The sequence below is a fragment of the Cryptomeria japonica genome, chromosome 10 (genome assembly GCF_030272615.1).
Source record: "Cryptomeria japonica chromosome 10, Sugi_1.0, whole genome shotgun sequence".
Taxonomy (NCBI): Eukaryota; Viridiplantae; Streptophyta; class Pinopsida; order Cupressales; family Cupressaceae; genus Cryptomeria; species Cryptomeria japonica.
The window spans coordinates 123,368,168-123,394,934 of NC_081414.1; the positions used below are offsets into that span (position 1 = coordinate 123,368,168).

General features: G+C 42.5%; 1 protein-coding gene across 2 annotated transcripts in view; it reads left to right on the forward strand.

The window, feature by feature from the left end:
* Positions 1–8,631: 8,631 nt before the first annotated feature.
* The window catches only part of LOC131046625 (pentatricopeptide repeat-containing protein At2g20540), a 73,795-nt gene continuing 55,659 nt past the window's right edge, over positions 8,632–26,767 (forward strand). For both annotated transcript variants that reach the window (XM_057980399.2, XM_057980400.2), the window contains exons 1-3: positions 8,632–10,507; positions 10,618–10,799; positions 10,935–11,006. In XM_057980399.2, coding sequence (XP_057836382.2) covers positions 8,814–10,507; positions 10,618–10,741 — 1,818 coding nt within the window. In that variant the 5' untranslated portion in view covers positions 8,632–8,813 and the 3' untranslated portion in view covers positions 10,742–10,799; positions 10,935–11,006. The remainder of the gene's footprint in view (positions 10,508–10,617; positions 10,800–10,934; positions 11,007–26,767) is intronic.

The following is a 26,767-nucleotide window of genomic DNA, read 5'->3' on the forward strand; positions in this document are numbered from 1 at the left end:
AGATAAAGAAACAAAAGAGGCATAAGCATACAGAGACATTGAGAAGTTGGCCATAGCAAAGCCTTCGTGAGGGTACTGGAAAAATCTGGGGAAGGCCATAGACAGGGCAACAAGCTGCTAAGGAGTAGGCCTAGGGGGTTGAGAGAGAAAGAGGTTATGAGGGGGCAAAGGGCCTCATGAAATTTGTACAACTTGTAAATGAGGCCTTGTTGAAGGAGGTAGGATGACTTATCCCCATGCTTGGGATCCATGGTGTCTTTAACAAAGCTCTCAATGGAACGCAGTAAATAAAAGGGTAGACAGAGTAGATTATTAATGTGGAAATGATTCAGAAGGGACAAATGATAGTAGTAAAATACCTTGTGCTTGCCCTCGAGAGTGAAGTACTTCATGATCATAAGGCAGATCATATTCCACGGTTGTTTAAGCTCCTCCCGACTGTTGGATTTTGCCAAGATCAAGAGGTCAATGAAATGTACAAGATAGAGACACAATATAGGACAAGAATAAACTGTATTCTCATCAATAGAAAATGATCAATAATTGTTCAATAGTTACATAAAATGAATAGAGGCTTGCTTTTATAGGCAAAGCCATATGGATGTATGAGCACACAAATATGACATGTGGCTCAATAAGAAAGAAGGGTAGGTAGGAAATAGGTGTGGGTAGGTAGGAGAAATAATATAATATTCCACATGAGGTGGATCACCCACCGAAGGTGGAATTATCACTCCACAATAAGTGGATATGATAGTGTAATAACAAGATCAACACCATAAAAGGTGGAATTTCTCCTACACACACTATCCCAATGTGGCACAAACACTCAAGCGTCTCATATCCAAACTTACTATGAAATGCATTATCCTAAGTAAACTTAAGTAAGTGTAATAATATCCATGATGAATAATTATTTACACCAACACCCCCCCTTAAGTGCAACTTAGGGGAATGCACTTAAGTCTACAGTGCAACTAAGCAATGCAAGATGGGTCTCGGCTACGAGGCCATGTTAGGTACCCATGAACAAATGCAAATGCATGCAAACCAATGCAAAGAAATCTCTCACAAAGTGGGGAAAGAGAGAAAAACCCTATGGGAAAAAACCCTCCCCCAAAAGAGAGATGAAAGCTATACAAAAAACTCTCAAAGAAGTATGTGAGGAACAAAACCCCATGTGAGGAAAAAGTCCCCCCCAAATGAGAGAAGAAGAGAAGTCAAACTGTGACCCCCCCTCAATGGAAAATCTGTACCAATGATAGAAGCTCGATGTATGAAGAAACTGCTCCACGAACGTCGAACAACATTCCTCCCCTTAGGAAGACACAAAACCAAAGGTGTATCCATGAAGTCTCCCCAATCATGAAGGGAAGATGTATGAAGAAAACTCATGATGAAAGGAATCTCTAAAAACTGCTCAAGTGTCCCCATGTCGATGCTAAAAGATACCCCCTCCAAAGGTGGTAAACTGTGCCACACTGCTGAAAAAGGCACTCCAAGATCTAGTGAAGATGAATGTAGAACATGTCCCAAAGACTCATATGTCTCCTCAAAAAATAAAGAGACCTCCTCCAACTGCTGTACATAAGTATCCACAATCATGTCAACCTCGAAAGAATGATCATGTAGAGAATGAACAAGAGGGTCAGAGTGTGCCCTCACAACAATCGAAGAAGGATCATCTTCATCAAAGAGAAGATGAATGTCATCAATGATGTCTCCCAAATATGCAATGTAGGATTCCATAAACAAACTTGCAATATCTGTCATGTAATCATCCCATGAATCTGAAGCTGGAAGACAATGTATATCCTGCTACACTGAATCACATGAAGGCAAAACTATCGCACTATCTGCATCATCAGGTGCAATATGAGAGATACAAGACTCAAGAACGGGTTCACATGTGAGAATCCCCATGTTCAAGTGTCCAAAGTTCTCCTCAAAGTCTGAACCATTCACAATAAGTGTGATCATCATGTGTAGAATCATCAAATGTGAAATCATCATCATCAACAAAATCTAAAAAGGAGTATAACCGAGATGCATGATCAACCACCCCAGTTGCAATGATAGCTCTAGTCTCCATGTCTCTAATGAAAACTGAATCAGGTGTGAACTCCACAACTCTCTTAGTTGCGCCATGTGTGATTTGATAGATAGAAAGGAGATTGTTTGTCAAGTGGGGTACACACAACACATCATTGAAGGAGTTATCCCCAATGTCAATAGATCCTTTCCCAATCACATCCATGTATGTATGATTGCCCATCAAAATCTGTGGCATGGTGCAAGGCTCAAATGTAGAGAACATAGACTGTGAAGATGCCATATGATGAGAAGCCCCTGAATCTAGAAGCCATCTCTCTGAATCATGACTGATAGTAGCACATAGAGCTTTTCCTTTTCTTGTTCCAAAAGAGTGAGTCTTCCCACTTGTAGAAGCCATGAATGCTTGCCCTTTTCCTTTTGAATGTGAGGACGTGGAAGTTGATGAATCATCCTTCTTGTAGACTTTAGGCAAATCAATGTTATGCTTTTTGATGATATGTGTAAGCTCATCAATCTTCTTAGAATGGCAACGATGCTCCTCATGACCAATCTTTTTACAATAAGCACAAGTAGGTCTCTCTCTCTTTGGTGAATTATCTCTCTTGGAAGAGGATGAATCTCCTTGTTGTGGAGAAGATGGTGCTTTTTCTTTAGGCTTTGATTGCCATTTCTTCTTGTTTGAGTTGTCCTTTCCTTGATTTCCTTTGCTCCCTTGATTTGCCACTAATGCTTGAGACTTAGAAGCCTTAAGAATGCCCATGCTTATCAACTTAGTTTGTTCCATCATCAACATTTCATTGAAAGCATCAAATGTAGGCATTTTGTAGCTTGAACCCATTGTCATCCTATGGGTTTGGAAACTAGAAACAAATGTTGCATATTCTTGTGGAAGCTTGCCTATCAAGTTGAATATCAATTGAGTATCCTTCTTATCAATGCCACAATCTTTGAGTTGTGCCCTCAACTCATTTGCCTTAGTGACATAATCTTGTATAGTATCAAAGTTCTTGGGATCTAACATGGTGAGATCACTATCAATTTGATATCCCCTAATCTCATCAACTTGACCATACAAGTCTTGAAACTTTTGCCAAGCATCCTTGATTAGAGTACATTTCTCAATATGAAAAATGAGATCCTTTGATACATACTTTCTTAAGGTACCAATTGCCATGATATTTTTAGTGAGCCAATCTAAGTCACCAACTGGATCAGCCTTAGGATCAGCTGGAGCAACAATAGTTCCATCAATGTAATGAGTGAGTCCTTTTTCCATAAGTTTACTCCATGCATCAATTTTCCAAGTAGCATAGTTATGTGGAGTTAAGAGAGGAAACTTAGAAGAACCCATAGCAGCAAAAAGGAAAGAACACAAGAGCACAAAAGCACAAGAGACACCCCCCAAATTCAATCAATCAAAGTACCCCCCCAAAAGTGATGATTTTGGCACTTTATACTTAGTGCGATTACAATGAGCCACTTGCAAGACAAGGCAAAGTGGACTTATGATGCAAATTTTACAACTTCTCAAATGAGATACAAGAGACTTCAATCAATAGTGCAATGAATCTAACTGAGATTCAAGCAAATATACAAGTACCAAGAGAGCAAAAAATGGCCTAAATATGAAAGTACAATTTCTACTTACAATTACATCAATCTGATAGCATCATGTGAAAGTAGATGAAAAAATACGCACTTTCAAAAAAAATGGCACATGAAAAGGAGGTCGTATGACCCCAAACGAAGCCTCTGAAGTTGCAAAAACTGGGATTACTCAGGGACAGTCACCAAAAACTGCATTTTATGAAAAATCCATGCATCAAAATCAAAAAATTATTTCACCACTGCGGAGAGCACGAAATTCTAGCCCATTTCAAAAAAAATTGCACCAAAAAAGGAGCAAAAATGAGCAAGTTATGGCCATTTGAAGTTGAACTGCAAAATCAAAAATGCAGATGAGAGGGGGTCCAAAAATTTTCAAACCCTGCTGATGTGCCACTGACATCAGCAATTCACTGGCTTAAATTTGACGGCTATATGACCATCTCAAAAACTTCGCCCTCTACTGACTGGCGTTCGTACTGTACGGACAGATTGCGTGGCAGGCTGACTGTGTATTACGTACTGTACGGAATTGCTGACTGGGCGAGCTGATCTGGCAGATGATGTGGCAATCCGTACAGATGATGTGTCATATGGAAAATGCTGACTGTACTGTACGGTTTTCCCGCGGGCCAGTGGCCGCCTGCCACGTGGCGGGCGTGGTCCTCCGATCTTCGTGACTGGTCGTCTGCGTTGTGCCGGGAGGCGACGGGAGGCGCTGGAGCCGAGCGAAGGGAGCCAAGGATGGCGGAGACCTGCAGTCGCAGAAGCTGGGCGGAGAGGGGTGTGGTTGCCGGCGCTGGGCGGAGGAGCCGGCTAGGCGGCGCTGTGGGGGCCGCTGGTGGCGGCGGTCTGTTGCCGGCGGGGACCTGCGAGCGGAGGGAGCAGTGCTAGAGCGGGGCGGAGGGCGCCGGAGCACAGGCTGCGACGATGTCGCGGGGACGAGTAGCGGGAGCCGGCGGGAGGTAAAGCGGCCGGCGATACAGTTGGCAGATAGGTATGACACGTGGCGCTACGGACCAGCAGACCTGCAGACGCGCAGGTACGGGCGTCACGGGGGGGTCTGCGGACCCCCAAAAAGCCCCTTTTTTTTTTTTGATATTTTGATTTTTCAATTTTTGAAAACAATTTTCAGAAAAAAAAAATTTCCGAAAAAATATAAAATAAATTCCGAAAATCCGTACGATATAGCAAAATTGGGGAAAAAAAATTTCTCACCAAAATAGGCCAACTTTATAACCAAAATTCATGGAAACGGCCTTTTGGACGCAATGGCGGGGTCGGATCTAGTCTAGGATGCTTCCAAAAGATGCTGCTCCTCAGATCTGCCTCTTGATGTCGCAATAATGCCTCTTCAAGACGAATCAATGAAGCCCCAATGGCTCTGATACCATGTTGGATTTTGCCAAGATCAAGAGGTCAATGAAATGTACAAGATAGAGACACAATATAGGACAAGAATAAACTGTATTCTCATCAATAGAAAATGATCAATAATTGTTCAATAGTTACATACAATGAATAGAGGCTTGCTTATATAGGCAAAGCCATATGGATGTATGAGCACACAAATATGACATGTGGCTCAATAAGAAACAAGGGTAGGTAGGAGAAATAATATAATATTCCACATGAGGTGGATCACCCACCGAAGGTGGAATTATCACTCCACAATAAGTGGATATGATAGTGTAATAACAAGATCAACACCATAAAAGGTGGAATTTCTCCTACACACACTATCCCAATGTGGCACAAACACCCAAGTGTCTCATATCCAAACTTACTATGAAATGCATTATCCTAAGTAAACTTAAGTAAGTGTAATAATATCCATGATGAATAATTATTTACACCAACACCGAGCAAACCCACCTTGGAGTTTGACAAGTTCCTCACGGTTGCGGAAGAAGCGTTTCAAACCTTCACTGTTGGCAACATGGCTGGTGCGCTTCCAGCGTCAGCCGTCGAGGGCCAGCTTCGTAGCCTGGGCAATAGTCTCCTTAGAGACATCAAAACAAATGTCACCCACTGAGACATGCCTCCCAGACCAGGAGGAGGCAAAAGCAACTGAGAGTTACTCATTGTGGCCCTATAGACATTCCAAAAAATCGGAAACCCCTCCTTCAATGCAGAAATTCTAGACTACGGGGTCATTTTTGAAATCATCCAGATTGTCCGGTTTGTATCTAACTCTATCAACCCCCATATCCTCCACCAACAGAGCTTCTTTAGTCATGAAAAAAATTTCACAGAGGAAGTTGCAGAGACCCTTTGAGAAACAAGCCGAGAAAAGACAATGTGAAGTGTGCAAGCCCGACGTCATTAAATGAGACATGAGGTTGGGCACATGGGAAAAATTGAAATGACTTTTAGAAATGATTTCTTGGTTACGAGGCATGAAGAGCTAGCAAATACCGACGACAACCAACACGTTACCAATCCAATCGTACCTCATCATGACGCTGCAAGCCCAAAGGAATTGCCAACAGAGCAGCACGTCCATCACCGCCATCTTGGCCGAACGAGTCACCACCACATCGGCATAGATCAAAGGGATATTCTCATGATTTGAATTATGAAACCAACACCTCCAGACGACCCCAAGGGAAGAGAGGAGAGTAAGGAAAACACTTGGCAACAACTCAATCATTGGTAGGAATTTTAGATTTCTCTTCCTGAAGAAGGAAGTTAACATGGTCCGGGAGGGAATTATGGCTCCTCCAACATCTCAAACCTAAAATATTTAGGCCAATGGCCGCCAGGGCATCCGTCACTCTGTTGCCTTCCCTATAGACATGCATGATTTTAAATGAATCAAGCCCAAAGGTGAGCCTCATGGTGTCCATGATGGTTCCCTCAATGGTCCAATTAAGCCAATTCTGCCCTTTGACAACATCAATGATGAGCTTGGAGTCACCCTCAATGTCCATAATCCTGATTCCCATGGTGAGGGTGAGATGAATTCCCCAAGCTAAGGCCATACCTTCAACCTGATTAGAGGAATGCCCATTCAGGTTACCCGCATAAGAAGCAACAAGGGCCCCCCAAATGGGTTATGATAACCCCTCCACCAACAATGAGACCCCCCTGACAATACCATCAAAATTGAGTTTGAAATGTGAAGCCGAAGGGGACCAGACCATGCTTTGCCTTAGGAGTCTCTTAGAGCAGTCAACAAGAGAGAATGAGGGGGGGATGTTCCAACATCTAGCAATTTCTTAGTCCCAGGTAGAGGGGGGCTTGGAGGCTAGCCGGGTTTTAGAAACAAAGATATTCTCAAGAATCAACTTAAGGAATCCAACAAACATAGTTTCCACAGAGGCCTCTTTGTCTCTGAATATCCTGTCATTCCTTTCCTTCCAGATACTCCAGAGGTAGTAAATATGTTGCTGTCACATCTTGTAGAAAATATTTTGCTGTCATATGTGCTAAATGTACGAGAACATTTTAGCATTGGCTAGTAAAATTTTTAATAAAATTTTGAATACTACTTTATTTATTAACTATGTATTTATGTGTAATATCTATTTTATTTTGTTAAATTAAATCTAAAATAAATAAATTAAGAATAACTTATTTATTTAATAAATTGAAGTTCACAACTGAACATGCAATGCTTATTCTCTTAATTATAGAGCATTTACTTTTATGTTCGATGCTTGTTTTTTGTGTGGGGACAGGCATCGTTGAAAGCTGATGGTACTAGCTTTTCTAACTTCTTATTATTGAGATTTGAAATAGGGAAAAAATATTTTAAAAAAATAAAAATAAATAATATGGTACAAGTTGTAACATTCAAATCAGATTTAGATTTTAAATATTTTTGATTTTTAAAATATTTAAAAATGAATAAAAAGTAAATGTACGTAATTCACATATCTTAATCAATTAAAATGTAAATATTCTTAAAAATATAAATAGTAAATATAAATATTTTATATACATAAATAAATATTTAAAAATAAAACAAATCAATAAGATATTTAGTTCAAAATTTGATAGAGATATTATTATGTCACAGAATTATAGGTGAAGGTTATTTGTAACTTTTATTAAAAAACACTTTTTTAACTATTATAGAGGACATTTTTTTCATATTAAAGTTCTTTTTAAAATTTTGTTTTAAAAATATTTAATATAAATTATTTTCTAATTATAAAAATTTGGTGACTTTAAATTTATTTTATAAAACATAATTTGAAGTACTAACCTTTTGATTTATTTTAAAAGTAGGTTCAAATTAATAAAAATAATTCTCTTATAAAAATGTGTATTTTTTAATTATATTACTTCCAAGAAAAAAAATTATACATTAAATTTTACAAATAATTCAACAAAATTAAAATAATTAGAATTTTCATCAAATCTCCTCCCAGGTTTAATTCTACTCGTGTGGATTTGACCCATTTATTTTCATACCTACAAATTCAACTCTTGAAGATTTAAATTATTATTATTTTAAATAGGGTCAATGTGACTTCTTTCAAACTAATCATTGTCTATTTCTTCATCCAACTATTAAATTGTGTGTTAAGTCTATTATAAAAGGCATTGCCTCTACCTCATTTAAGACTATTTATCAAGATCTACAATTCCTTCATCCATCTATCATCCAAACTTATAGAGGGGTACTTATCTAGCCGAGTTACTCTCAAAATTGATCTAGCCTCTATCATAATGTCATGCTATATTTGCATGTTTTGATTGTATTACCCTTTTGATAACAAGTTTTCAAAAACCCCTATTTTTATCTCCCCCTCTTCCTCTTCCTCTTCCCATTTATCTGTCTCTACTTTTATCTACTCTAAACTAACCACACTAATGACAAGAACTTAATCTTCTTTTTATCTCTTCCTCTACTTATCTCTATCTCTATCTATTTCTCACTTCCTCTCTCCCTCTTTCTTCCACTCTTGTTAAAAAAGAATAATTAAAAACTAGTTACTAAAAATAGCCGTTAAATTATAAAATATAGCCTAACATTAAAAAAAACGTCAAAGAAAACTGCTTATGGAGCACAGGTGAAATCCTGGCAGATTACAACACCAATCTTCACATACCTAACATATGCACTTTGAGCATTCCGCAAAAAACTAGTATTACAAATAATGCTTAGAAAATAAGTAAGGTTCGACATTTCGACTTCAAATATGCAGAGGATGGTGTATAATAATGGCCAAAATGTCTTCTTCGCGAAAACCTTAAAAACTAGCATGTCCATGAAATCAAAATCACTCACACAAGCAGCAGATGCTGCAGCATTTGAATTACAAGATGGTGATGAAGTGAATGACATTGATATGAGCTCAATGCACAAGGAAATGCGATTGAAGGACGAGGTAAGTTCCACAATCATCTCTGTCAATTTTGATGCCTGTGCCTCTCACTTGAAGGTGTGCGCTAATGAAAAAGCAACAAGAAAAGGCAAACAAGTTCACGCCCACATGTTAAAATGCGGGGTTGAAATTAATCATAATGTGTTCTTAGCTGCTAATCTTGTGAACATGTATGCCAATTCTGGTAGTGTTTTGGATGCTCGCAAAGTATTTGACGGAATGTCCAACCCAAGTACTTTCGCAAGGAATGCCATAATTAGAGGACTGGTCACTCATGGAAACTGTGAGGAAGGCCTTATTTTTTATTATCAGACGGAGGCACGTGGTTTGCTGCCTGATAAATTCACCTTTCCCTTTGTTATTAAGGCTTGTTCGTCCTTGCAAGCTCTTAGGCACGGCAAGGAGATTCATAATCGTATAATTAAGGTAGGGTTGGACGTGGATTTATTTGTGGGCAGTGCTCTTGTGGACATGTATTCGAAATGCGGGATTATGACTTCTGCACGCCAACTATTTGACAAAATGCCTCAAAGAGACGTGGTCTTATGGACTGCATTGGTTGCTGGTTATGCTCAGAATGGGAGCTGTGACGAGGCTATGATGTTGTTCTGTCAAATGGAAGATAAAAACTTAAAACCTAATACCATCACTTGGAATGCAATAATTGCTGGCTATGCCCAACACGGACCTTATGGCGAGGTCTTGAATCAATTGCGTCAGATGCAACTGGCAGGTATGACTCCAGATATGGTTACGGTTGTTAGTGTGCTGCCTGCGTGTGCCCACTTAGCAGCTCTACAGAAAGGTAGAGAGATCCATGACTATATTATTAGAAGGGGATTCGAGGCTGATGTTTTTGTTATGAGTGCTCTTATAGACATGTATGCTAAGTGTGGAATTATTAAGATTGCCCGGCATCTGTTTGACAAGATGGAAAGAAGAGATGTGGTCTCATGGAATGCAATGATTGTTGCTTATGGGATGCATGGGCATTGTGAAGATGCTCTCTTGCTCTTCAATCAGATGCAGCAACAACAAATCAAGCCAACCCATGTAACCTTTGTTAGCGTTCTTTCTGCTTGCAGCCATGCTGGCTTAGTAGATGAAGGTTTTAAATGGTTCAATTGCATGATCCGAGATTATAACATTACACCTGGATTGGAACACTATGCTTGCATGGTTGACCTTCTTGGTCGTGCAGGCCGTCTTGATGAAGCTCATGAATTTATCAAAAACATGCCAATTGAGCCTGGCATTGATTTGTGGGGAGCATTGCTTGGTGCCAGCAGAATTCATGGCAATGTAGAATTGGGAGAAAGTGCAGCAGAACATATTTTTCAATTAGATTCTGATGATGCAGGATATTATGTTATGCTTTCAAACATTTATGCTGAAGCTGGTAGGTGGGATGGTGTGGCAAAGGTCAGATTACTCCTCAAAGGGCGAAGATTGAAAAAGAGACCAGGTTGCAGTTGGATTGAAGTCAACAACAGAGTTCAGGAATTTTGGTAGGAGCAAAATCTAACCCACAATGTGATGATATATATACAATATTAGAGAGGTTGGATGGACAGGTAAAGGAGGCAGATATGTGCCTGACAGTTTCTTTGAGCTGCAGTTTGTTGACAAGAATGAGAAGGAAGCTATTCATGGTCACGGTGAGAGACTTTGCATTGCTTTTGGGTTTACAAGAAGATGCCTTGGAATGCTCTCTGGATCATCAAAAACTTTTGTTTCTGTGATGATCGCCATCATGCTAAGCAGTACATCTCCAAAATTGTTAAGAGAAATAGTTGTGAGGTAAAATAATTGTTTCCATCCTGTCAATAATGGAATGTGTTCCCGTGGGATTATTGGTGATTTGAATTGGAACAAGCACAAATATAGTCTTGCATAACAGGAAGCTAACATATGCCAATCCATTTGCCTTTATAGGCAATGCCTACAGTTACTGCCTGTATTGTTGCACTGGATGGCGGACACACTAGAGCAGATTGACATGGGAATGTAAGTAGTCTTATAACTCTTTTATGTCATATTAATGCATTTATTGGTACAGTAGCAATAACATATAATCAATCTATTCTAACCATCATCAATAGAAAATTTTTGCCCTAAAACCATGCAGTTAGAAGTTCAAAAATCACAGGTAAAGGTTACGTTGAGTGTCAAAAAGTAGGTGATCCATGGACAACATTTATATAAAATCATCACGAGTCAAGGTGAAGCATTTGTAGCTTTATTGTCTTTATTGTTCACTATTGTAGCTAGAAGTCCCACAGGTCTGGTAGCTTGGTAGATCAATAATATTAGTTTCAAATTTCCACTTTGTCACCTGCCTAGATTCTCTACGGAGATTTAGGCTTAGAAGCATTTTTTCGGCCATTCACAAGTGCAGGCTCATTAAGCACCCCCTACTTGTTAGCATCTAACTTTTCCTCTCTAACAGGACAGACAGATAAGAGATTGTTTACCCTCTGGGTGAACAGTTTAGAACATACAGATAGAATGCTTAACGAAAGACAATAATGCCATAGATACCAGATAAGATCACTCAAATATAAGAGATACTATTTCCATTCATAATCATGTGTGTCTTTACAAGTGACCTTCCATGGTATATAAGGTACCGAGGGGGTGCGAGGGGCAACCGTCGCACCCCTAACTACCGTCCCTCGGTTACCATACTAACAAAGACAAGTACTACTTAATTGACTATGGTTTTATTCTCGTACAATATTACTGTTAACATCATCCCCCCCAAAAAAGGAGGTCGTCTCCGGACGACTTACAAACAAAATGGGGAATACATTGCTACAATATAACTTAAAATCAAAAATTAAGGGGGTGCAGAGGGCGTCCTTGATGAAGAGGGTGCCGATGAGCGGGATGCAGCTGTCAAGTGAGCCCGTAACTCATAGACCTACTTAGTCTGCAGCTTGAGGTCCCGCTTCGCAACCATCTGGCGCTCCATCGCTGTTTTCACCATCATCGCCGCCTCCAAGACCTCTTTATCTTTCTGCTCTACCATCTCCAAGGCACTACCCAGGCAACTCTCCAACATAGCCCTATCCTTGCAGGATTCCGCCAACTCTACCTCCAAGGCACCCTTCGCCGACCTCTCCTCGACTAACACTGAGTCCAAGGTAGCACGCTCTGCATCCCATGAGGCCTTCTCCTGAGCTAATTGCTCTCTGTGCGACTCTTCCATTTGCTGGAGTTGAGCAGCCAACTCGTCTTGTGCCAACATAGTCTCCTGGCGCTCGGTCTTGGTACTCTCAGCAATATACTGCGTCCTCCGCAACTCATAGTAGGTCTCTCGGAAAACTTGCTCTATCCTCCGCAACAAGGACTGTCTATTGGTCTCGCCAACTTGCTCGCGGAGGCCCCAATTCTCCAACATCTATAAGGTTTCCGTAGCAGGCCATCCACTAGACTCAATACACTGCGCAAAGTGTGTTGTGCACCTTCCCCTCATAAATCCGAGTAGCTGCTCCAACTCCTCATCGTCCGAGTATCTCCCTGAGACCGTGCAAAGGCTACCATTCGCCGGGCTTCCACAACCATATCAGCAAGGAACTGCTCCAATTCCCTATCGCCCTCCACTCTCGGAGATGCTAGGACACCATCTTTGTGAGGACTCTAGAATGGCTCGTCATGCGGGGGGCTCGGGATCAACTCTTCCTCCTGCCTGGGACTCAACACCAACTCACGAATGGGTGAGTGGTTGCTCTGCACAATCCTTGCTATCCTTGGTGAACTGTCTCCGACTAGGTCCACTATCTCGTGAAGGCTCGGCTCAGGCTGTGGGGAGAGGACCGCTACTCCGATTGGTGCCAGTGGCATCATTTTGTATCGACTTAGCCACGTACTCATGTCCATCTCGGAAGGCATATCCATCTAGGAAGGCATACCACTCCCTCCAAGCTGCTCTGCTCGTATGGCCTCCCTATCCACCTTCTCGCTACTGAACCCAACCTCTACTGCTGGCGTGAGACTCATGTCGTCGACCACCTGATGCTCTGGTAATGCTACCAATGTTGCGACTACCTGTGGGAGGACCATAATCACGGGTGTCCGGCCCTGCCCAAAACCAGGAACCGGTACTGCCAATACCGCCGCTCCAGAAAGAGGCCAAGTGGTACTTGCTGAGACCGTCTCCTCGGGTAACTCACCCGAGGGTCGTGTGGCTGCTGCTGGTACAACTGAGAGAGGTGGAAGTGTGGCTGTCTGTGCTACTATAGAAGATGTTGCCCTCATCTCCTCCTCCACCTGCTGTTCGCCTCTACCCACCATTCTGAAACTACCCTCGGTGGCCTATGATGTATCATTGGAGTCTTCTACCTCCTCACTTGGGTCACTAGATGCGGACTCCGACTCTGTCTCTGCCTCAGACACCACCACCCATCGCTTCCGTTTCTTGCCTGATTGTGTATCTCCGCTCGGTGCCATCATATCCAAGTGAACCCAATAAAATATAGGCGGTTGCCTCGGGTGTACACAGCCTTGGGGTGCCAAGTGCTGTGCGTTCGGTGAGCCGTGAAGGCGTACCGCATCGAGGAAGAGCCCAATCGCATGGTAGGGCATGTAGAAGGTCCTGTGCTGGAGGGTCATGAATTCCTCCATCCTATCTGCGAGTACTAATGCCCAGTCATATACCACACCATTATGGATGCCATTCACCAACACCACTTGCGCCATGGCAATATCTGAAGCCCTACTCGCTCCCTCAGGCGACTCTTCAATACATCGATAAGGCACCACCATATCCCCTCTCTCAGGAATGACTTCTTCAAACCTCTTCCTTTGCTTGCATGCTGGAGACTATCAAGTTCCGCTTGTGTGAGGTCGTTGCGACACATCAGCTTGAGAAGTTTATCTTTTAAATTTGGGGAGATTTTCTGCCCCTTGTCCACTTTCTTTCCTTGCACCCCTGGAATACTAAAAACTCTTGTAAATTCTGTCGACGTGAAGGACACTGTAATCTGTTGGTGCTCGTAGTCAAATACGGATTGCCGCCTGTGTGGGTCATAGGCACCAATCATGGCCCGCAACACCACCTCAAAGTCCTTAGTGCAAAAAATGGGCATCTAGATGGCCCACTATACCTGTGCAAGTCGTAGCTGTGTCTTCATAGGGTCATCATGTGGGGTCTCGTTCCACCATTTCCTACAATCTGTTCCAGTCAAACCCTCAAAGGTAATGGTGTCCATCGTCACATCATTCTTTGTTGCCATCTGCTGCTGTACTTTGGGTTGCACCTTTTTCCCTTTACTTTTGCTACTGTCAGCCATGTCGCCCCTGACCTTCACACCTGAAGGCAGAATCCGAACAACCTTCTTATTCCCAGAGGTTGACGACACTGTAGCAGGTAACTGCTTTTGCCAATTTTTTCCATCGTTGGCATCCATTAAATAATTCTGCCTTTGTCTTTTGTGCCCTCTTTAATATTAAGAAATAGGGTTAGAATAACAAGCCTCTGCACGTACCTATTTTCCTCGTGGGACCTTTCCTCTTGATGCTGCCCCTTTAAATTTTTTTCCTTTGTTTTAAATGCTTTTGCAGGGGTATAATATAAATCCCACTACCATGGGAGCACGGGCTCCACTGCACGGTGAGCACACCATGCCACCGCACGGGAGCACGCGGGCTCCACCGCACAATGGACATGCCATGCCACCACGCGGGAGCACGCGGGATCCACCGCACGGTGAGCATGTCGTGCCACCGCACGGGAGTATGCGGGCTCCATCGCACGGTGGGCACGTGGGGCTCCATTGTAGGGTGGGCACGTGGTGCCACCGCATGGTGAGCACGTAGCTTCGCCGTACAGTGCACTTTTCATTTTTTCCCCTTTCGTACGACCCCGTAAGACCATACGTTTTTTTTTTTTAAATTATTATTTCTTCGAGAGGATTCAGGGTCAGTCGATCGCCTCTGCTCGTGATACAGTTTTAATTTCAACCCATTGGTGCTGCCTGCAACCTCTCGTCCATCCAGTGTCCACAACTTCATTGCCCCGTTCTGTGCCACCTCGCAGACTTTATATGGTCGTAACCATCGTACCTTGAATTTGCCTTGTTTAATCTCAATACGCCCATTATATTTCAGTACCAGTTGTCCTGGAGCAAACCTCATTCGTTTCAAGTGCTTGTCGTGCCACAACTTCCTCCTTTGTTGGGCTGCCTCCGTAGCCCACTGGGCCATCATTCTTTTCTCATCCAGCTTGTTCAAGACATACAATCTCTCCCTTAGGCTCTCCATGCCCCCCAGTCTGTTCTCGATTGCAATGCGAAGGCTTGGTACCATGAATTCCGCTGGCACAACAGCTTCTTGCTTGTACATGAGTTGGAACGGAGTCTGGCTAGTGGTCACCTTGTAGGTTGTGCGGTAGGCCCACAAGACCGAAGGTAATTTTTCTTCCCAGTCTTCTCCCTCGACACCGCACGACTTGTAGATTACCCCCACGAGAATCTTGTTGGTAGCCTCGGCTTGCCCATTGGTCGCGGATAATAGGGGCTGGACAATGAATGAAATTTTTTAAATTCAGTAGTGAGGAGTTTAATAACGTGGTTCACAAAATGTCCACCTCTGTCGTTGGTCAACTGCTTAGGGATACCATACCGTGTAATGATTTGCTCATAAATGAATCTTGCTGTACTTACGGCTGAGTTGTCAGGCAGGACCCATGCTTCAACCCACTTGGTTAAATATTCTGTGGCTACCACAATGTAGCGACATCTCCTGGCGCGGTTGGCCTTGAGTGGCCCAATAAAATCCCACCCCCAACGCTCGAATAGTTCCTGAGCATGCGAAGGGTTGAGGGGCATGAAATCCCTTTTCAGTGGCCTCCCTGCTCTCTGACACATGTCACAACCTACTACCCATTCTCTGGCATCATTATATAATGTGGGCCACCACAGGCCTGCTAGCAACACCTTTCTTGCCGTAGTGTCTGGTCCCATATGGCCTCCCGCAGGCCCCTCATGTGCCTCCCTCAAAACGCTTGGCACCTCTTCCTCCATCACACACCGACAACACTTGGTCGGGTCCCATTTTATACAACAATCCATTAATCAATTGAAACGTACGGCTTCTTTACACGAGTTTCCTCCATTCTCCCGGTGGCATACCTTGCGGGAACACGGAGATGGAGAGATATTCCCCGATTGGCAATACTGCGATCTTGAATAGGTGAGCATCTGGAAAGTCGTCATTCACCCCCTCTGGCGGCTCTCCAGACTTAATCCGGGACAATTGGTCAGCAATGACATGGCTCTTGCCTGGCCGTACAATTATTGTGAACGTGAACTCCTGAAGGAGCAGTAGCCACCTGCTTATCCTGCCTTGGATGATGGGTTTGTTTACTAGGTACATCAAAGCCTGGTGATCCACATAGAAGGTGAAGGGTGTCGCCAGCAAGTAGTGTCGAAATTTCTATACGGCATAGACCATTCCGAGGGCTTCCCTCTCGGTGGTACTGTAGTTCTTCTTGGCTTTCGACATCAACCGACTGGCAAAGTAGATGGGATGATCCAACCCATGTCCCCCTTCTTGCGCCAGTGTAGCCCCAATGGCATAGTTCAAGGCATCCACGTGTACGTGGAAATCTCGGTCCCAGTTTGGATAGGCCAGAATGGGTGCTGCCATCAGTCTCCTCTTGAGTTCCTCAAATGCCTCCCCTTGTGCCAATTCCCATATGTACGGTTCGCCCTTCCTTGTCAATTTGTCTAGTGGGAAAGAAAGTTGGACAAAGTTCTTGATGAACTTCCGGTAGTATCCAATGTGTCCCAAAAAGGATTTGACTCCCGTCACATCAATGGGCGACTCCATTTCTACAATTACCCATACCTTATTCGGGCCAGTTTTCAGTCCAACTTTACAAACGATATGGCCCATCAACTTTCCTTGTGGTACCATAAATTTGCATTTCCGTGGATTTCAGGTGAGCCTGGCCCTTGGGCATCTCTCCATGCACTCTCTTAGCGCTACCAAGTGAGTGTCTTCGCTACTGAAAATTGACCAGTCATCCAAAAAGGCTTTAAAATTTCCCACCGACATCTTATCAAAGATGTGAAGGACTATCCTCTCGAAGGTTGCAGGAGCATTGCACAACCCGAATGACATCCGGTTGTACACATAGACTCCATCTTCCACCACAAAGGTGGTCTTCAACTTGTCCTCCTCAGCTATCGAAATCTGGTTGTATCCTGAAAAGCCGTCGAGAAATGAGTACATTTCATGGCCAACCACCTCCTCTAGGATGCTGTCTGTGAAGGGTATAGGAAATGGGTCCTTGATGGTGACTGCGTTGAGGCACTGAAAATCCACGCAGATGCGGATCTGGTTGGCCTCCTTGAGTGAGATCACAATCGGCGAGACCCACTCACTTGTCTCCACTCGAAAATGATGCCGGCCTCCAGCATCCGTTCGATCTCTTCATTCACTTTGGCAGCATAGTTCTTATTCAATCGGTACGGCCTCTTCCGTACCGGTTGGGCTCTCGGGACCAATGGTATCCGGTGGACGCACCATTCTGGCTGGACCCCCTTCAGATCCTTTTAGGACTAGGCGAATACGTCCTTGTACTCCGTGAAGATTTTGAATGCTGCGGCCTTCAACACCGGGTTCCAATCGTTGCCTACCCAGATATTTCGGGGGTTGGCAGTGTCTCCTAATTTTGTCTCTTTCACGGTGAGGTCTTCGTACCGTATTGGTCTATCCTTTGAAAATTCGTATGCCAGAACATCATTTACTTTGGTGTCTCCCTCCTTATACTCCGTGTACTTTGGCGGGAACTCCTCCTCGCTTGGCTCATCCTCAATCTGTAGCATGTGACAAGCAGGGTGAAACACTTCATAGTCTTCCATTTGCTAGTGGAAGAGTCCATTCAATGAGGAAGTGTCATCTTCTGAGCATCCACCGAGTTCAAGCACTCCTTCGTTGTTTGGTTCCCTCTCGTCTTTACCTTCATAGGAGTCCCACTCCCATCTGTTTGAATCCTTTGAATCAAGTTCCTCGCCGACAACCTGGGTCCTCAGATCAATGGTGTACTTCCGCCCCCCTTTCTCCATGGAAAGGGTTTTCTTCTTCCAGTCGTGGTTCACCTTTGCTGTAACCAGCCACCCTCTCCCTAAGATGGCCTCATACCCCTTCTTCTTGAGTGGGATTACCACAAAATCTAGTAGGAAGGGTTGTGTGCCAATGGTCACCGGCTGGGCCATCAGGGTGCCGAGTGGCTTGATGCCGTGCTGGTCTGCACCTACCAAGTTGAATGTGGGTGGCCATAGTGTTGGCTTCACGAGCTTCTTCCACGTATCCTTTGGCAGCACATTCACCCCTGAACCTCTGTCCAAAACGGTGTCTTTGAGGATAGCCTCGAGAATTCCCATCTCTACTACCGCAGGATGCCGACCACTATTTAAGGCCAACAACATTGGGTCAGCCGAGGGACTGACCAAACTTCTGCCTGTGTTGCACTCAAAGGTGCCTGCGCAGTGGTTGTATGGAACTAAAAATGACAGTTCTCAGCTGTGGCATTGTGTCTAGAAGGTCCTTCACCCTTATCAACACCTCCATCTGCAGTACTTGCCCAATTATGTTATTTTCGGCTTCAGTACGGGATGATGTACTCACCACCTCTTTGTTTCGTCGTTCGACCGTCATCTCATGCTCAATGTTGGCTTTTGCCTCCCGTAATCTCTCCTTCGTACGGGGGTCGGGATAAGTGGCCTTTTTGGTCTGAGCACGAGTGATTGCCAGTACTTCTTTCTCACCAGTCTTCTCAATGTTGAGGAGGTTAACCCCTGGCTTGGGGCAATTTGTCTCATCGTGGTCTCCAGGACCACACCATTTGCACAAGTGCTGGGGTGCCTCCTTTCTGACAATCCCGTGCAAAGTGTCCCCACTGGTTGCATGCCTGACACTGGATCATCGGCCGTCCCTTGGCATCATACTGCATTCGACTCTGATTATTGCTGTTATTATTGTTGCCTCTTCCTCCCCTTCGGTTACCTCTGTAACCGCTAGTTGATGCCATGGTGTTGGCTTGAGGCTACGATGTGCCTGCTATCACTGACGGCTGCTCTTGGGTGAAGAGCACTTGGTTCACGCATGTCTTCATGTTGTAGGGACATTCTTTGGTAGAGTGTCCCAACACTTGGCAAATATCACAGAAGGCCTTTTTTGGACAAGAGCCTTTTGTGTGACCTTCCTCCTTACATTCTGCGCACCATACTTCCTCATTTTTGCTGGTACTTCCCTTCATGCTCTTGAATTCCTTCATCATGCGATGCATATCCTTTTGAAGGGCTTGCACCTTTTTACTCAACCCCTCGTCGTTGCTACTTCTGTCGAAGGAGTCCTCTCTGGAGGATCTGTCTTTCTTTTTCCTGGATGTCTTCCCTTCACTCTCCATGTCCATTGCCCAGTTATAGGCATCGTCGTAGGATGTGGGGGGTACAATTTTCATTTTCCTTCTGAGTGATGATTTTAAGCCCTCCACAAACCACCTTTTCTTCAACCCATCGTCGGGCTGGTTATCCATTCTTCCCAACAATTCCTTGAGGCGTAGGCTATATGCTTGAATGGTCTCACTTTTCCCTTGCTTGGTGCTCAGGATTTTTGCTACAAATTCATTATCATCTCTGAGGAGTTGAAACTCCTTTTCGAAGTCTTTGTGCAATTCATTCCGAGTTGTTAGCTGAGTTTTGTCAGTGTCCAAGTACCGATCGATGGCTACTCCTCATAGGGTGGCGGGGAATTGCACCACCCATTTGGCCTTGTCGGCCACGCCATTGGCCGACCAAATTGTTTCACATGTACGACAATGCCGTACGAGATCTTCTTTCCCATCTCCAATGAACTTCGGCAATTTTTGCCGATTCGCCATTACGTTTCTTGGCGGCGGCCCGGTCTACCCTTTGGAACTCGAATTTGACCCTTTAGGAACTCCTCTAGACATTGGTCCCCCCGAAGGTACTCCGCCTAGATTTGGTCCGTTGGGTCCCACCAAATTGCTCTGACTACCAGGGTGTGATGAGCCTGCCCCAAACAGATTGCTTCTGCTATTGTGACCTTGTGTCCTCCCGACACCTTCGGTCGCACCGGTATCCTCGGCCTCTCTGTTCGCGGTCTCTGTCTCGTCTTCCCTCCTGGTCTCGGCACCTCTGTATGGCGCGTACGGCTCTACTGTACTCCCGTCACCAATCTCCTCCAATGTTAGGGAAAGGTCCCCCAACCGTTTCTTGGTAGTTTCTATTAGTGTGGAAACTTGGCCCTCGCCAGAGCCATTGCTGCCATTTTCGCCGCTTCCTTCCTCAACAATCCTCTTGAAACTTCTTCTTCGTTCTACTTGTTGCTCGAGAATTAATGCTCGTTGGGCGGCTTCAGAGTCCCCTATGTATTCCTTCTTATTTTTGTCCTTATTTAGCAGATTGGGCATTAATTCTAAATTCTTCTTATGTAATAGAACAAGGCATCATATTGAAAAGAACACTTTTATTAATTCATCCCTGGTATACAATGTATGTCACTACAATGGGGGTGTTCTTTTTACTCTCCTTCGCCCGTACACATTCAAGGATTATTGACCCCTCGGTCGGTTTCATTTTTCTCCTCTTGGCGCTCGTGAAGCTCCCGTAGGATTTGCTGGCGTCGGTTCTCCCGATAGGTCTCTTCCCTGTGGTTTTGGAGAGCCAAAAATGCATGTGCTAGAAGCTTGGGCAAATTGCTCATCAACCGATTTACCACCGGGCTTACACCAAGCGCACTCCACACAGCGTCCTCTGGAACATCCTCGGCGGTGGCTTCCCTTCGTACGTGTGTTTTAATCGCCACATGGAGGATGTAGGAGAAATCTTTCATGAGTGCTAGTTCTCCCTCGAACAGTTCTTCAGGCTCCTCATCCGGGTTACTACTCGTCCCTTCGGCCAATGGTTGTCCCATTATCCGTGTGCCATGTAGTATACTCCCGTGCTCTGGATAAATTTCGACAACGACGCCAGATGTTTACCCTCTGGGTGATCAGTTTAGAACATACAAATAGAATGCTCAACGAAAGACAATAATGCCATAGATACTAGATAAGATCACGCAAATATAAGAGATACTATTTCCATTCATAATCATGTGTGTCTTTATAAGTGACCTTCCATGGTATATAAAGGTACCGAGGGGGTGCGAGGGTCAACCATCGCACCTGTAATTACCATCCCTCAGTTACCATACTAACAAAGACAAGTACTACTTAATTAACTACGGTTTTATTCTCGTACAATATTACCGCTAACAGAGATTCTAGTAATTTACTCTGGAAGTGCTTCCTCAAGGGTATGGTTCATGAGTCTCTCCTTGTAAACAATCCCTCTGAAAAAGTACCAATCATAAAAGATTTTAAATCCTTTTACCAGTGCATTTGTCTAGATACCTTATATACAACAATCAAATACATGATTTCTGATTCATATTCAGTTACCTTTCTTGGTTTTGTTGAAGTATTGTAGCTACAAGAGAGATTTTCTGAAGAAGCCTTGCCAGCTGTTCTTATCCGATGTGGAGTGATTCTGTGCTGGCTCTTGTTTCTATTCCCGTATGGAGTTTGTTGGTTGCCTTTCCTCCTTGCGTCAGTGGTGTAACCGACCTCTTTCTTTATGCGTGACTCTTGTCATTCTCTATGCAATTTTGCATCGTGCATCAACCAACTTTCTCCGTAACCTCTCTTCCAGCGTGGCAAGATAACTGCCACCGCTCTTTGTGTGTGTTGGCTGCGATGTGGTGTTTTTCTTACCAGTCGGCATCCGTTGAAGGAGTTCTTTTTTAGCTCTTGATGTTCGTATTGTTACCGGGGTCTATCATTCATTGCTTGATCTTTCTTCTTCCTATGTTGAGGGTTATGATTGATTCCTATACAAGGTTGGTGATAAGGCAGCTGTGCGTAGAGCTGAAGGCATTCCCTCATTCATTTTTTGTCCAATAATCACCCTGTGTAATGTTCGGGCTTCATTTGTAATGTTCAAGTTTCCTGTGTAAGGTTTGGGCTTCTGTGTAATGTTCGAGCTTTTGTTGGAGATCATTTATGCTGCGATCTTCATCATTTTTTTAGTCTTCTCTCTGTGAAGGTTCAGTCTCTCTTGAACAGGTTCAGATTATTGTTGGTTGTTATATGATAACAATCATATTTAGTTCTCGACTTCTTATTATTGTATCAGACTTGCAATCATAATAAAAGATTCATTTTGTGTGGCTGGGTTTTTCACCCTCAAGTGGAGGGTTTTCCCAGGATAAGGACTTGTGTATTTGTGTATTCTGGCTCAAGTTTTAACAGGTTTATGCCTAAACATACAACTATTCTTTCTTTTCACAATATCAAGAGATATTTAGTAAAGAATAATGAGTAAAACTAAAGTTCTATCATGAAATCAGAAATATGAATATGGCTAAGCTAGCTGTCTCTCTAGAAATTGATAAATATCTCTTGCAATATACTTCTCCTGTTCATATAGAGCTTCCTCTAAAATTTTTGAGCAATTCTACACTCATGCAACATATAAAAAAGAGACCCAAGTAAGCAACATGGTTTACATGTACTGATAATCAAACCGGAACAAGATTGTATCAACAAGTAAAATTTTCAAAGAAAAATCCATTTAAAAATTGTCTTTTTCGTTCCAACAAGAAAACCGATTACCAAGCTTTTTGACTACATAGAGGAATGGATTGACAAGACAATAAGCTTTATATAGATTACACATTTCCATCAAATTGTTTTATTTTATGTTTGCAAATGAATATTTTCCAATCTACTTTCTTTAATTCTAGCAATTATTACCCAAATATACTATAAATCATTATTTCCCATTTGTTAGAATTAATTAGGGTGAAGAGCGGATTCCAATTACCTAAGGCAACATTGGAATCCGCTCTTAAGGACTGGGCCCTTTATCTTGAAAGGATAACGTGTACCCTTTAGGGCTGGGCCCTTCTCACATGCCACTCTCTAATAGGGCCGACCCTATAACTCACGCCACATTATGTGTCTCTCACCCAAATGAAACGTGCTAAGGGATAGGGCTGGACCCATACACCAAACGTGGGAAAAGTGATTAATAAAATAATATTAATTATTGCAAGCCGACCTAGAGGTCTACCGCTAAGAGGAAGATATATATATGTCAACTTCAAGATGAAGTAAAATATTCATTTCACACATCACCAACAAATGCGATATGCTCTTCCACTTAAGCGATCTGCTCTCCTACACTTGGCGAATCTGCTCTTTGGTGAACTCCAAGGACATTTGGTTATAATGCTGCTTCAGCCTCTCGAAGTCATCTTCTGCTGATTGGTTTCTTGGTCATCTACAGCTAGGGCATCATCCTTCATCACCTTGGCAACTTGTTGTTTGGACAACAATAAGAGATAAGTGTTGTAATCAGAATATTGCATAATTTATAATCAGATCTGAGGATCTCTTCTTGCTAGGTTTTTTTTTCCCTCCTAGGAGGTTTTCCCAAGGTAATGTTGTCTTGTCTCTTTTCATATGGTTGGTTGTTTGCTCTCTACCACTTAATAAGTTGAAAACCCTAACAACAAACATCTATTTTCTGAGATTATTGTTAATATGAAAGTAAAATTAACATGGTATCAGAGCCCTAGGTTACATACATACATATATATATTAACTTTCAGATTTCAGTAGCCTTTTATTTCAGTTTGCTGTTTCATTTTCAGTCAGGACAATGACAAGACTGAAAGTTGAAGATAGGCTCGAAGGGGCTCTTAACTTTGCTGCCTGGAAGGTTCGCATCCTGCTTGCTCTTGAGGAAGATGATCTCCTTCAATTTGTGCAAGACAAAGAGCTGACTGCGCCCACAGATCAAGAAGAATTAAAGCAATATAAAAGGAATGCCCTCAAAGCCAGAAAACTCATCATTGACTCAGTTAGAAATCACCTTGTCACCTCCATCTCCAAGTTCACTACAGCTAGAGAGATATTCAAACATCTAGAAGGTATTTATGAGATCAATAACCTTAGTAGAGCAATTGCATTAAGGCAACAATTACTTCATATTAAAATGGCAAAGGAAGATTTAGTTATGTCTTACTTCATGAAGATCTCAGAACTAAAGGACCAACTAGGCACAATTGCTCATGACATTGAAGACAAAGATATTGTCATGATATCATTAAATGGTCTTCTAGACTCATGGGACTCTTTCATTCAATCCATAAGTGGGAGATCTGAATTCCCAACCTTTGATCGTCTTCGGAACGATTGCCTTCATGAGGAATCTCGCCTTGCCACAAGGGGAAAACTCAAAAGTCCTCAAGTGGATGATCAACATATGCTTGCAGCCCAATGCAAGAAAGGTGGTAATTGGAAAAAGAATAATCCCAAGAGGAGTAGAGATTTTAGACCACCTAGCTCTCAGTATTCTTGGAAGAAGCCAAGAGATCTCTCTCGTGTCCGATGTTTCAGATGTGACAAATATGGTCACTATGCTAAAGAATGTCAGAATGAACCCATGCAAAAGGAAGCCAACCTAAATGAAGTCTTAGAACAAAATGAAGACTTCTTATTCATCTCTGCCTTATCAAGCAGCATACCTTCAGATAGTAACACATGGCTGATTGACAGTGGTGCTTCCAGACACATCACAGGTTATCGTGAACATCTCTTAGACTTAGTAGAAAAGGATACTAGTCTACATGTGGTAATTGGTGATGATGCTCGATATTCGATAAGAGGTTTTGGCACTACTTTAAATTTAGACTCTAGTATTTCACTTCACTTTAGTGATATCTTATTTGTTCTTGGAATTAAAAGAAACTTAATTTCTATTTTTGCTCTAGAAGATAAAGGTTATCAAGTAGCATTTTCTGAGGGTAAAGTACTTGCTTGGCCTAAGAAATCTAGTTTTAAATCTGCTCGTGTTATTGGAAATAGATATGATAGTTTGTATAAGCTTTCCTCTAACCCTTTTCAAGCCCTCATTAATGAGGTCCCTGAATCTTGTGAGCTATGGCATAGAAGGCTTGGACACTTACACTTTCAAGCTCTTCCCTTTCTTGGAAAGATAGTTAAAGGTATGCCTAAACTCAGTAAATTTCATGATGACTCATGTAAAGGTTGTGCTATGGGTAAAAATGTTAAAAGTCCTTTTCATAAAAGTGAAAGTAGAGCTAAAGAAAAACTAGAGCTTGTTCATTCTGATTTATGTGGCCCTATGTCTATAGCATCCCCTAGTGGATTTCTTTATTATGTAATATTCATAGATGTTTTCTCTAGGAAAACTTGGATCTATCTCTTAAAGAGTAAAGAATCTGATGAAGTCTTAAGTAGATTTAAAGAATTTAAGGCATTGATTGAAAACATCTCTGGTAAAAGAATTAAATGCTTAAGGTCTAACAATGGAGGTGAGTATACCTCTGGCAGTTTTTATGACTTTTGTATTGAGTCAGGAATTAAGAGGGAGTTTTGTGTTCCCTACAATCCTCAACAAAATGGAGTTGTTGAAACAAAGAATAGGACTATTGTTGAGGCTGCAAAGGCCATGATCCATGATCAAGACTTGCAAACTTTTCTTTGGGCCGAGGCTTCTAGAACAACAGTCTATATTCAGAATAGATGTCCCCACCGTGTTCTAAAGAATATGACTCCTGAAGAAGCCTTCTCAGGATCCAAATTTGACATCAGCCACTTGAGAATTTTTGGAAGTCTTATATATGTTCATTTGCCTAAAGAAAAATGAACTAAGTTGGAGCCCTCCGGAAAGAAAGGAATACTAGTTGGATACAGTGAATCCTCCAAAGCCTTCAGGATCTACATTCCAGGTCAAAGGTATGTTGAGGTAAGTAGGGATGTTACTTTTGAAGAAGATATTGCATTTAAGAAATCAAAAGGTTCTCCTGTTATTGATGAGGCTAATGATAATCAAGATATGAATGTTGATACTAACCTTGAGATTCAAAGGGAGTCTGTTGTGCCTCCACCACAAGAAGTGCATGATGACCCACCTGAGCCTATGAATCCCACGGATGTACCTGGTGACATTGTTGTTAGCAAAAAGAGGCCACTTTGGGTGAGAAACACCATTCAAGAAGCTGAAAGATTTGCAGCCCCCAGTGGTACCTTCAGAGAAAGCAAGAGACCTCAAGTATTCTCCAACTATGCTGCATTGATGAGCAATCTCATTGAGTCTGAGCCATGCAATGTTGAAGAAGCCTTGAACCATCATGCCTGGAAGTTAGCCATGGATGAAGAATATCAGTCAATCATCAAAAATGATGTCTGGGATATTGTACCTAGACCTAAAGGTAAGTCTATTGTTTCCTCTAAATGGTTATTTAAAATTAAACATAATGTTGATGGTAGTATTGAGAAATACAAAGCTAGATTTGTAGCTCGTGGTTTTTCTCAAAAGGAAGGCATAGATTATGAAGAAACATTTGCTCCTATTGCTAGATATACTTTAAAGAAAGCACTATATGGCCTCAAACAGGCCCCTCGAGCTTGGTATGAAAGAATTGATAAGTACTTGGTAAGCTTAGGGTTTTGTAAAAATGATGCTGATTCTAACATTTACTTTAAAGTATCTAATGATGAAATGCTAAATTTTGGTTCTATATGTGGATGATTTATTTCTTACTGGTAAAGATGAACTCATTATTAGATGTAAGAAAGAATTAGCTTCAGAATTTGAAATGAAGGATTTAGGTCTAATGCATTATTTTCTAGGTCTAGAAGTATGGCAAAGACCTAACGAAAT